The 12,891-nt window shown below is 34.2% G+C and overlaps 1 protein-coding gene across 1 annotated transcript in view; it reads right to left on the bottom strand.

Moving 5' to 3' along the window:
• STK31 (serine/threonine kinase 31) overlaps positions 1-8,994 on the bottom strand; it is a 63,205-nt gene extending 54,211 nt beyond the window's left edge. Inside the window, 3 exon segments of the mRNA XM_031455055.2 lie at positions 3,452-3,550; positions 8,788-8,840; positions 8,930-8,994. Coding sequence (XP_031310915.2) covers positions 3,452-3,550; positions 8,788-8,840; positions 8,930-8,957 — 180 coding nt within the window. The 5' untranslated portion in view covers positions 8,958-8,994.
• Positions 8,995-12,891: the final 3,897 nt, after the last annotated feature.

Below are 12,891 nucleotides of genomic sequence, written 5' to 3' on the forward strand. Positions count from 1 at the left end.
TCCTATCTAATTTCAAACTTTGCAAAGGGTCACATTATCTTTAGTTAAGACTCTGTAATAATAACACCAATATAATTAACAATTCAATATAAGGCAGGTGACAGAAATGGTATATCACTGTAACACAGTGTAGGTAGAAGTGGCGATAAGTGTATCCAGGAACAGAGCTGGGACCCGACCAAACTGAGGAATCTAAAGTTCTTGGCTCTGTCAGTATGAATAATCACAACAACCATCAAAAATACAAAGCATTCCCAAACAGGTTTATTTGTCTTGAGAGTATAGTCAAAACTATATATTCACCCCCAATGGGCCTGGTCCCAATTTCCTCCCACTACTCCACAATTCAGACCCCACATCCTGGCTACACGGTAAGAAAGAGAGAACCATTCAATCACTAAGGAAAATTTACAAAGTATAATCCATTCATGGATAATCAGAGCAGCTAAGCAATAATGAGAAGTCTCTATGGAAACAGTGTGAATTTTTTGTAAACCAAGTAATTTATTTTGCATTCAAAAGAAGAAAAACAAGTACATCTTAATTTATAACACTATTAAACATAGTCATAGACTACAAGGATGTTTTAAAAAGAAAAAAACCTAAAAACTTCATAAATTGCATTACTTTATCCATTCTGAGGCTAGCTCCAAGCTACATTCCTCCTTTTCTTCTAAATTTCTTCTTTTTACACATTTTTATATATGCCATTGGGGTTTTATAATTATTTTTAAATAAAACTAAATAAAGGCACATTACTAAAAGAAAGTCAAAGTATATCAAAAGAGGTAGAGTAAGACTTCCTTTCCAACAGTCTTTAACATGCACCTCCTGCAAATAATTCTACATTTACACTGATTTCACAGGACACAAGGATTTATGCTTTTTTATTTACACAAGTATGCTCATTTTAAATACACTATTTTGCACCCAAATTCCTCAAAATACAGAGCTCTATCTCCCTCATTTAAATAACCAGGCTTGGAATTAGGTTAAGACAAGCAAGGCACCCAGGACACAAGATTTAGAGGCACTCAATCTGAGGTACCAACCCTGCGCTTGTGTAAGTACCTCCTTAAATTTTGCACTTGCCTTACCCTAGTTATCAGCCCCCGAGATGATAACTTAATATTCCAAAATAAGGATCTACCAGAATTCATTAATTATTCCAATATATGGTAACAGTTAAGAAAGTGAGCTGTGAGTTTAAATATTTGATCTGCCATGAACTAACTGGTGACTTTCATAGTTACCCTAGCTGTGTATCAATTTCTTTAAAAAAAAAAAAACCCTATAAAACCTATAACATCTGCCTCACAGGGTTGCTGTGAGGATTAAATGAGTTAGTACACGCAAAGGGCTTAGAACACTACCTCAAAAAGAGTAAGATTCAAATGCTAGCTATCATTATTATTACTACTTATTATAATGTATTAAAGGATATTTAGTTAATCTTCACTTTTGCCTATTACAAGTAATGCTACAATTAGTACCTTTGTACAAACATCTTTGTGTACTTAAATGTCCAAAGGGCAAATTCTTGGCAGAGAAATTGATGCATCCAAGACTACAGGCATTTATTCCTTTGAAAAAGATGGTTAACACTCATAGAGTCACCTGATATAAAGCAAAGATTCCAACACAATTCAACAAAGAAAGAACTGTCATTTCAATAAATGGTGCTGACATAACTGGATATCCATATGGAAAATAATTAAATTTGACCTCTACTTCACATTACAACCAAAAATTTACTGAAGGTAACCATAGCCCTAAATGCAAAAGGCAAAAGCTCCAAGGGGAAAAAAAAATTTGGAGAATATAGTCATGACTTGGGGTAAGTAAAGAGTTCTTAACTAGGAAACAGAAGCACAAACCAAAAAAGGAAACCAAAATAAGACTTCAAATGTTGTCAAGAAAGGAGTAGGGAACCACAGACTGGGGGAAGACACTGGCAGTACACATATAAGACAAAGGACTCATATCCAGAACATATAAAGAACATATGCAAGCTGTCCCTCAGTATTCCTAAGAGATTGGTTCCAGGAACCCCTCTGGATATCAAAAACCAAGGATGTGCAAGTCCCTTACATAAAATGGTGCAGTATTTGCAATATAACTTACACACATCCTCCCATATACTTTAAATCATCTCTAGATTACTTGTAATCTTTAATACAATGTAAATGCTATGTAAATAGATGTTGGTATATGGCAAATTTCAAGTTTTGCTTTTTGGAACTTTCTGGAATTTGGGGGGAATGTTTTTGATATGCAGTTGGTTGAATCCACAAATGCGGAACCCATGAGTATGGAGGGTTGACTGTCTAGAACTTCCTACAGATCAATCAAGACAACCTTAAAAACTAGAAAAAGATCTGAATAGGTACTTCACAAAAGAGGATATCCAAATGGCTAATAAAACTTGAAAGGCATGCTCAAGCTCAGTACTCATCAGGAAAATAAAATAAAAATCACAACATAACATTACACACCCACCAGAATGGGTAAAATTAGAAAGACTGACAATACAAAGAGTTGGTGAGGACATGGAGGAACTGGAATTCTCTTACTTTGCTGGTAAGGATGCAAAACTGGTTCAATACTTTTGCTAAACTGATTGGCCAGTACCTACTAAAGTGAAACATGCCTACCCTATGACTCAGCAATTCTACTCCTAGATATATGTGCAAAAGAAGTAAGTTAAAGCATCCAGCAGGAGGCTTGTATAAGGATTTCATAGCAGTTTCATTCACAGTAGCCAAAAGCTAAAAGCAATCCAAATGCCTATCAAAGGAGAACAGATAAATTTTGGTATATTTATACAATGAGCAAACTACCAATACACACAATAATGTGGCTAAATCTCAGAAATTATGTTGAACAAAAGTCAGACATACACAAAAGAGTATATATTATATAATTTAAGGACAGGCAAATCAATCTATGATGATTGAAATCAAAATAATGATTACCTCTGTTAGGAAAACTACTGATCAAGAACTGTCTGTGAAGGGGCCTGAGGGACATTTCTGGGGTGACAGAACTGTATCTTGATCTGGGTGGTAATTACATAGAAGCATACAAATGTCAAAATTCATCAAGAGGTATACATTTTACTGTAAGTTATACATCAATTAAAAATATATGTATGTATCATCCAACTATTCTCCATAAATATATCTCTTACAAATTTTTTGTGAATCAATGTCAAAGGCAAGGATTCTATTTTGTTTACCACTGTATATTCAATACTTAAACACAGTTCCTGGTATATAGCAGATAGTTCATAAGTATTTGTGAAAGAATAAATTTATTATGACTGTAGTTTATACAAATTTTTAAAACTTGCCTCTTTCTAATATATCAAAAATTCCAAAAACTGTAAAATCTTAGACATAGGAAAGCTAATAGGGAAGATGGAATAATTATACCCAAGAATACAGCTCACCTTCTTTGGATCAAGGGTCCCAAAAACTGAATTGGCATGAGGACAAACTTCAGAGAGTGAACAACTAATCTTCATAATATCCTTATTTCTACTGATACTCTAGAAGGAAGAAGAGATACGGTGTAAGATTCAGTAAAATATTATTTGACAGCATTATGCAAATGAGGGTTCTACTAAGCATAATACTTAAAGGATTTTGAAGCATTAGAAATTAAATCAATTCTTACATCGTTAATTTTTTCATAATTTAAATGAGTTCTTTATAAGAAATGGAACTAAGCTATAGAAAATTTTTACTTCCCAGAGAATTCAAATTACTTGGAATTCAAACTAAGATAGCAAGTATTACTAGTATCATATGAAGAGGTAACTTTAAACAACTGTCTAGATTTTACTTCAGATCAAATTCTGATTGCTTAAAATAGTTACCGTATTTTGGTTAAATGATATGGGTATGCTTACATATTTGTTGTGTAAAGGAAACAGATGTAAAAACAATTTCCAAATGTATAGGTACAAATATTGCACTCTAGTTAGTAAATTAATTTCTCAGAGGAGCATGCATTAACAATTTTGAAACTACTTTAGGTGTATCCTAGGATTGAACAAATAAACAAACATACAGTAAATAATAAAAGCAGAGAGGAAATAAGTTACAAATAAAGAAGGAAGGCTAGAATAAACCTGGCAGTGTTAGATTACAACTGGAAGTTACCAGCATGAATTCATGTGTGTATATATATGTCTTAGTAATAAGCACACATAGTACTCAAATCTTGATTTCTAAATACCATTCTCCAATAAAAGGAGTAAGAGCTCTTCAGAGAGTGGCTAATTCCAGGGCTACGACAGAGAAATAAAAGATGATCCTGGAACATCTGGTGGTGACAGAAAATAAAGAAATATTCAAAAAAGAACAGATGTATGTTTAAAGGATACAGTGGCCAATATTAATAATCTCCTAATGGCCAAAGCTTGAACAATTTAAACAACAAAATAAATAATAATAGTACTAGATTATAACCCATGGAATAAATATCCATGGGTTTATATTAATATAAATAATTGAATAAATAAATAAATAAATGGCAGAGACAAGACAGTTCTTCCTTACAGAGGAATTCCGATTAAGAAATGTAGAAGGAATGAGGAAAATAGAAAATCATCATCAGGCAAATGCCACAGTAATAAATAATGAAATTTGTGGATAAAAAGTTTAAGAGAAATAAGATTAGATAGCCTCAATGTATCTCCCTCTAAAACATTACTTACCAAAGGAAAAACAGTAACTTTACAGTTAAGAAACCCAGCAGTTACCATCTTAACCAAGCAGATCAAGGTTAACATCATCAATAATGAAATATATCAACATCATAAATCCCCAACATGATGTACTTTCAGGACATCAATTCCATAGTATTACTACCAATTCATTTAAGAGAAATCATACACAAATCCAAACTGAGGGATACTCTATAAAATAACTGACCAGTACTCATCAAAAATATCAAAATCATGAAAGGTAAGTATAAAGGAACTACCAAAGGTTGGAGGAGACTAAGGATACATAACAACTACATATAATGTGGGATCCTGGAATAGAAACAAAAAGAAAGGAAGAAAGGAAGAAAGAAAGGAAGAAAGGAAGGAAGGGAAGAAAGAAAAAAACTGGTAAAATAATAAGAAAAATTTTTTAAGAGTTAATAGCACTGTACTAACATTAATTTCCTGGCTTTGACCATTGTACTATGGTTATGTAAAATGCTACCATCAAGGAAAGCTTGTGAAGGATATAAAGAAAGTAATTTTACAACTTCCCTGTAAGTCTTAATGTTATTTCAAAATAAACAGTTAAATATATATATGTTCTTTAAAAATTATCAATAAAACATTTAATAAGGTTAGAAAGAACATGATTATCTCTGACAACTGAAAATAAACTGAAAGAACAGTTCAAAGGACATCATGATGAATATCAGTACCAATATACAGTAAAAAGGGGAAGCAAATTTAAACTGATCCCAAGACACATTAGAAGCAGCTTTTTGTGGGAAGGAGGGTATATAGCTCAGTGGTAGAGTGTGTGCTTAGCATGCACAAGGTCCTGGGTTCAATCCCCAGAACCTCCATCAAAGGTAAATATGCAAACCTAATTACCTCCCCCCACAAAAAGATTAAAAAAAAAAAAAAAGCAGCAGCTTTTGTGAATAAACCTAAACCTCTGAAATTAGCTAAATAAAGGAGTTCAAAACACATCAAAATATTCCACATACTTAGATTTTGTAGGCATATGGACTAGCAAAAATGGAAGCTCTTTTTTTCAAATAAAGGTGGAGGTCAAATATTTAGATTCTTCAGCTGCCACCCATCAAACTAGACCTACCAAAAATTCTGAAGTGTTCTCACATAAGTGGCTTCAACGGCAGAAATCCACAGTGGCAGAAAAACAGAGAATATATGTGAACAGATCTTCATCTTGACCTGCCTCCACATATTTCTAAATCCCTATTTACTCTTCTTCAACAGCCCATTCCAATACAATTTGCTTCTTTTTTTTCCTTGCCATAATCTTTCTGTAGGATTGCTATTTAATTGTTGCCCTTTCTGTTACACGGGATGTACAAATCAGGTGTTAAAAGGTTTGATACATTCTATAACTGAGCATCACCTTCTATAACTGAACAGGCAGAGAAATTACACTGAACATCAGCATCTGGCAGTATTTTTCAGGGAAAAAATAGTGACTAAAATGGGTTTAAACTGACTAACACTATTAAATACATCTAATTTTGATACTATCTGATACAATACAGCTATACGATACAATTATACAAAATGTGTTAACATAAAGGAATAGACAAAATCAAGATAACAAACAAAACCTATATAACTTTTCTTTAAAGGAAAATATTTCTGAAGAATGCATGTAACTTCCCATTCTTTTAAAGAAAATCTACTGCAAGTAAAGTTATCAACCTCCAGAAAATCATGCGTACCATTACTAAGCATATCCCCAAAAAGTATACAGTATGTACACTACGAAAACAAAATTTTTTAAATAGTAAGCAACAGGTGAGCTTCATATTTATAAGAATGTGAAAAGAAGTCCCAATTTTAGCACTGTTGTATGAAGAACTCTCTCTTGATGCAAAGTTCACAAATTGCCCTCTTGTTGGGACCACATTTTACAAAAACACCATGTTTCTGAAATAAGAATACAGAGCAAGACAGAGCATCTTAGCAATGTCATCTTACTGACGTTTTCTTTTAATTTTTACTTATCAAAATCTGTCCCTTAAATGTGTAGCGCTCATTTTAAAAAATCTTTCCTAGAAAAAATGTACAAAGGAGAGGCGTATTTATCCCCAATCATACTCCTGGAAGATGCTTCCTGAGGTTGAGAAGGGTCTTATCTCTCTTCTTGTTTTTGGCCTCAGCATGTGTTAAGATGTGAGATTTCAGGTTAGTCGTCTGAGCAAACTTCTTATTACAGCCATCAAAGGGGCACACACAGGGCCTGTCTCTAGTATGGATTTGCACATACGTGTGAAAACAATTTGCTTCTCAAAAAAAATCATTTGATTCATATGGATGCCTTGGTAGTTTTAACTCTTAATCTTTTCATCCACTTAAGACATGTTTCCTCACTTTTTAAAATGTGTTTAAATTTCTAAGGGGTCTCAACTTCATGGCTGAAATCAGAGGCTGGCAAATTATGGGCTCTGCCGCTTGTTTTGGTAAATAAAATGTTAATGGATCACAGCTGTTTGTTATGTACTGTCTATGGCTGCCTTTGCACTACCACAGCAGCTTCTGCAGAGTTGAATAGTCGCAACAGAGACTATATAACCCACAAACCTTCAAATATTTACTATCCAACATCTTACAGAAACAGTTTGCTGACTCCTGGTTTAAACCATAGCTCTAAATTCAAGCAATAGCTTCACATAAAAGTCAATAAAAATGAAAGTCTACAGCTGCACTGACCAATAGCCAATACTTACTCAAAACGTGGCCAGTGTGATTTAAGACATGCTAGTCTAAAATATACACCAGATTTTGATAACTTAGTATAAAAAAAGGAAAATAAAACACCTTGTTAACATATTTGTGTTGATTACATTTTGAAATATTTTGGATATGCTGAATTAAATAAAATGTATTTATTAAAATTGATTTCACCTGTTTCTTTTTAGTTTTTTAATGTGTCTGCTAAATTTTAAATTACTTATGTGGTTTGCATTATATTTCTACCAGAAAGTGCTGGTCTAGAAAATCTTCTTTAAGCGAATAAATGTTGCTCCTATATAGCAAGCTTAAAAGTATCATTTATCATCCAAACTTGGACACTGTTGAGAGGAACACAGGTACCATTAATGCAGAGACAATGAGGGCTAAAATCAGAACATGTGGGCACCCTTTATATAATATGTGCATAAACAGAGACGTACATTTGCGGAAAATTTTTTACGAAAACCATCCTTCTACATTTTCTTAAATATAGATTTAAGAACTTTGAGTTCTCCATATTATTCTATAACCTTTCTATATAGAAATAGGATTTTTATAACCATAAATTTGTATTTCTATGTAAATTTCTATTTCCCACATTGCTAATTCACTCCACCCCCACAAAAAGATTTCATGCTGTAGAAGTATGGAGAAATGTTATTCCCTTCCCTCTCATAACATGTGTAGTTCACAAAATTAAAAATTAATGAGTAATTGTGTATATTAGAGGGATTCACTTTCTTAAATAATGGAACATAGTACTTTGGTGCTTTGCTTTGTATTTAAAACTGAGTAAACTTATCTGACTTGAAGCCTGCCAACAGAAAATTATAAATGTTCCATTAGTGCTTCCAACTATATAGTGAGAAAGATACTGTATCTCAAATTCAAAATTAAGCGAACAGAAAAAATGATTGAGATTTTAAAACTTAATCTCTTAAGAAACAATCTTAGCAGAGACCCCTAGATGGGGCTGTAACTTCACAAATACAACAGTTTCCTCAGAATCTTTGGTAATTTATTCAGTCTAGACTGTTGGTGTTAAATTGAGTGTAATTCTGAAACCACAATTACAATCTTCCTGTTCTTAATTTTAACTCAGTGTTATTATGAGCCTACTACTCATAATTCAGGCATTAAGTCCCAGCTGTGATCATTCATCTTCTAAGAATGCCCTATGTTAAATAACATTTAATAAAAATTAAATGCTGAGAGTAACAATGATATATACACATCAGAGGGTTTCTAATTTTTCTTTTTGTTGGGGAGGACCTAAGTTAGTGGAGGGAGGGGTGGGAGAGGAAATCAACCAGGCTACTATTTACCTGGGCCCAAAATGTTACTGCATCTTCCACATGACTTCCAACCACATCTTCAACTAAAATCAAATCATAATGCAAACAAAGTTAGAAATGTATCAAGATTACCTAGCTCTTTACAACCAAAAATAATTTTTAGTGTCTGTACCTTTATTGTAATGTGTATTTTCATCCATTTGGACAATTCCTGAAAAACTGAAACAATTCAATAGATTGAATTAGGTTCTATTAATCTGTCCATTAACAGTGAATAAAGACTAAAGCATTTAATGTTCAAATTTCTCCAGTATGTTTTGTCCTAAATAAAGTTATCAAAATTCAAACTGTATACTACAAGACGATCTCAGATATTTTCTTCAGTAATTATTTTGTTCCAAGTATACTGTATTTTGCTATTTCATCACATGCAGTATCTGTCTTTGAAATTACCTTCAACCAAACTTTTACAAATTTACGTTGAAGTGTATAATTTATGCACATTTTGATCTGTTGCATGAATACTTCAAAATATGCATATTCCTTTAAAAGAACTGATGCCCCCCCAAGAGTAGGACTTCGACAATTTAAACAAAAAACACAAATACATACAAAACAAATGCTTCAGGCTGATATTTAATCTTTAAATAAAAATATCAATCCTATTTAAAATGCATAGTGGTTTTTGCTTTTGAAGATATCTTACATTTAAAAACTGCAAAATGAATCAAATTTTACCTATAGCTTCAAAAATAATTTTCACTATATGCTTTCCCAGCTGCAAAATATTTCAAAATAAAAGTCTACTAGTTTATAATTTTATCCTTAATACACTAGAACATTGCACTTCACACGCATCACCGTTAGCTCTTTGAAGGAGATTGAAAATAACAGATTTTTTAAAGAACTTTAAAAGCTGACTAAGAACATCACTACACCAAAAGCTCCAAATGCTCTCTGAACTATGAAAGAAGTTAATACTTTGTCATGGGGGGAGGGGGTATCATAAAAATTTTTTAAACTTTATTCTGATTTTTGTTACAACTTAATTTTTTTTTTCACTCGGTAGCATCATAATATCTTGAAAACAAGGATCCTTCCTCGATTACTGGCCAAAAGTAATTTTTAAATTGAGCAAAAAGTTGTAAATCCAAAGTTGGAATCTGTTTAGGGCTACTATATTTATCGGGAAGACATCCGCTTAAACTTAGTAAAAATTAAAATGTTTGCTTTGGAAACTGTACCACACCATCTAAAAAGCCATTACTAGAACAACTTTAAAATCTTATTTTCAAAGAGGTCAAAAAGACTTTTGTGCAATGATTCTGAAGGAACTGACGCTGCATCCACTTTCTGCAAACCTGGATTACCACACAGCACTTCCAAAACTTCGATTCACATCGAGAATTTGGAATGAGCGAGTTTACGTCGCTCCTTGACACCTATTTCATGAGGGATTTCGAAGTTTAAATGGCACAGAATTTGCGGAAAGAAGGAATGCCACCCTACAGGAGGCCTACACGTCCCCGTCTTCACCCAGAACACGCAAGGCCCAGATATCTGCAAGGCGGTTTTGCCTGCCGGTACCAGTCAGAAACTGGGGTCCCCGTCACCATCAGAAGCGGGCAGGCAGGCCGAGGGGCTCGGAGACAAGAAGGCCCGGAACTGGGCCTCGCCCTTACTTGTAGACCTAAACACAACCAGGGGTGAAAATACCGTCCTTGAAGCAGCCACCAACGATCCTACCAAACGGACTACTACTGACCTCACGCTTTCCGCCATAGAAGTTCTAGAAAAGCGACCCCAGGCCCGACAGCTGGGCCCTCAGGCTCCGCGCCGCCACTGTGGCTCTCCGTCAGCCCGCCGTCGCGCACGTGCAGAAACTTACCCTGCTCGCCTCCTCCGCTCGGGCTCCACACTGCGCTTGCGCGCTTGTTGCTGCGCCATCACCCTGGCTTGGCGTGAGCAGCTGCCTCGCTCACGTGACCGCCGAGGACCTACCTAGGGCGAGGCCTGCGGGGTGGGGCGACGCACGCGGAAAGCAACGCACAGAGGCTGCGCGCGCAAGACTTACGGGGGGGTATGTCCTACACCTGTGGGCTAATGGCCACTTTTAATAGGGCTTCAAATACCGACAGAAGATGTGGCCTTTCCTAATCGATACATGCTGGTTTAAATTTTAAAACAGCCAAATTGGAAGAATCTCAGCATTCTTTTTTTCACAAGGTAGAAAGGAGAAAATGACCGTGGTAAATGAAAATGTGGTTTTTAGATTAGTAGCTTTACAAGCATTTCTCAGTCCAAACTTAGCATCAGATCTTTTGTGTTGCACATTTTTTCCACGAGAGTAAGGCAGGCGGGGGAAGTGAGGAGATTAATTCAGTTTATCTGTCTGGTTATATGCAGATATTACACTCTGTGACTGGCAAACCTTGTAGAACAGTTGGAAGTTATCTCCATGGATTTTTAACAGCTTGATTGAGGTATAATTAGTATATAATAAACTTCAGTTATTAAAAAGTACATAATTTGGGGAGGGTATAGTTCAGTGGTAGAGCACATGCTTAGCATGCATGAGGTCCTAGGTTCAATCCCCAGTACCTACATTATAAATAAATACATAACCTAATTACCTCTCCATCTCCAAAAAATTAAGTGCATCATTTGGTAGGTGAACATATGCATATGTCATTGAAATCATCCTCATGAAGATAACAGTCATTCCTTCACCCCCTGTAAAACTTTTCTAATGCCCATTTATAATTCTTTACTTCCCCTGTCTACCCCAAGTAACATTTGCTGCTTTCTGTCATCATACATTAGTTTGCATTTTCTAGAATTTGGTGTTAATGAAATCATACAGTATGTATATTTTGTCTGTTTTCTTTCATTCAGCATAATTATTTTTAGATTCATCCATTTGGTCATATATATCAATAGTTCAATGCTCTTTATTGCTGAGTACTATTCCACTGATATTACCTGTGAGTTTTTAGTAGACACCCTTTATCAGATTGAAGAAATCTATTCTTAGTTTGCTGAGAGTTTTTATCATGAATATTGTTCAATTTTGTCCAATATTCTTGCATCTATTGTGATGATTAGTGGTTTTTTTATAGTTTGCTAATATGATGAATTACACTGACTAATTTTCAAATGTTAAACCACCCTTGCATCCTTGGATAAAACCCACTTGGTAATGATGTATTAGCCTTTTTTATATCTGCTTGTATTAGATTTGCTAAGGCAAATTAATATTTGTTAAAATTTTTTGCATCTGTATTCAAGAGGGATACTGGTCAGAAATTTCCTTATATTATAATGTTTTTAATTGGTTTTGATATCAGAGCAATGTTGGCCACACAGAATTAGTTGTAAAAAATTCCTAATTTCAATTTTCTGGGAAAGTCTCTATAGAATTGGTAATCTTTGTTCCTTAAATATTTGGTAAAATTGAACGTGCAGCCATCTGGGTCTGGAATTTTCTTTGTGGGAAAAATATTAACTACAAATTCAGTCTCCTTAGTTGATATACAGGCTAATCAGCATATAATAGATACAGGGCTAATCATCTATTATTTATTATTGGATAAGCTTCATAGTTTATGTCTTTCAAGGAATTTATCCATTTCATCTAAGCTGCCAAATTCATTCCCTTATAATCCTTTTAATATCTATAGAATCTATAGTCTACTCTTGTTCCTAACATTGGTGAATCATGTGCTCTCTCTCACTCTTTCACTCTTTCTGTCTTGGCTGATCTGTCTAGCTAGATAGAGGTTTATCAATTTTATTTGTCTTCTCAAAAAAAAAAAAAAACAACTTTTGGTTTTATTCATTTTCTCTATTGCTTTTCTGTTTTCTATTTCTATTTCTGCTCTGATCTTTATTATTTCCTTTTTCCTATTTTAGGTTTCATTTGCTCTTCTTTCTTTAGCTCCTTAAGGTGAAAGCTGAGGTCACTGATTTGAGACCTTTTCTGATATAGGTATTTGGTGCTATAAATTTCCCTCTAAGTACTGCTTTAGTGAAATCTCACACATATTATGTTTTCATTTTCATTCTCATTCCATTAAAAGTACTTTGATGCTTTTGATTTTTTTCTTTGACCCGTGGATTATTTAGACATATGTT

The sequence above is a fragment of the Camelus dromedarius genome, chromosome 7 (assembly GCF_036321535.1).
Source record: "Camelus dromedarius isolate mCamDro1 chromosome 7, mCamDro1.pat, whole genome shotgun sequence".
In the NCBI taxonomy this organism is placed as follows: domain Eukaryota; kingdom Metazoa; phylum Chordata; class Mammalia; order Artiodactyla; family Camelidae; genus Camelus; species Camelus dromedarius.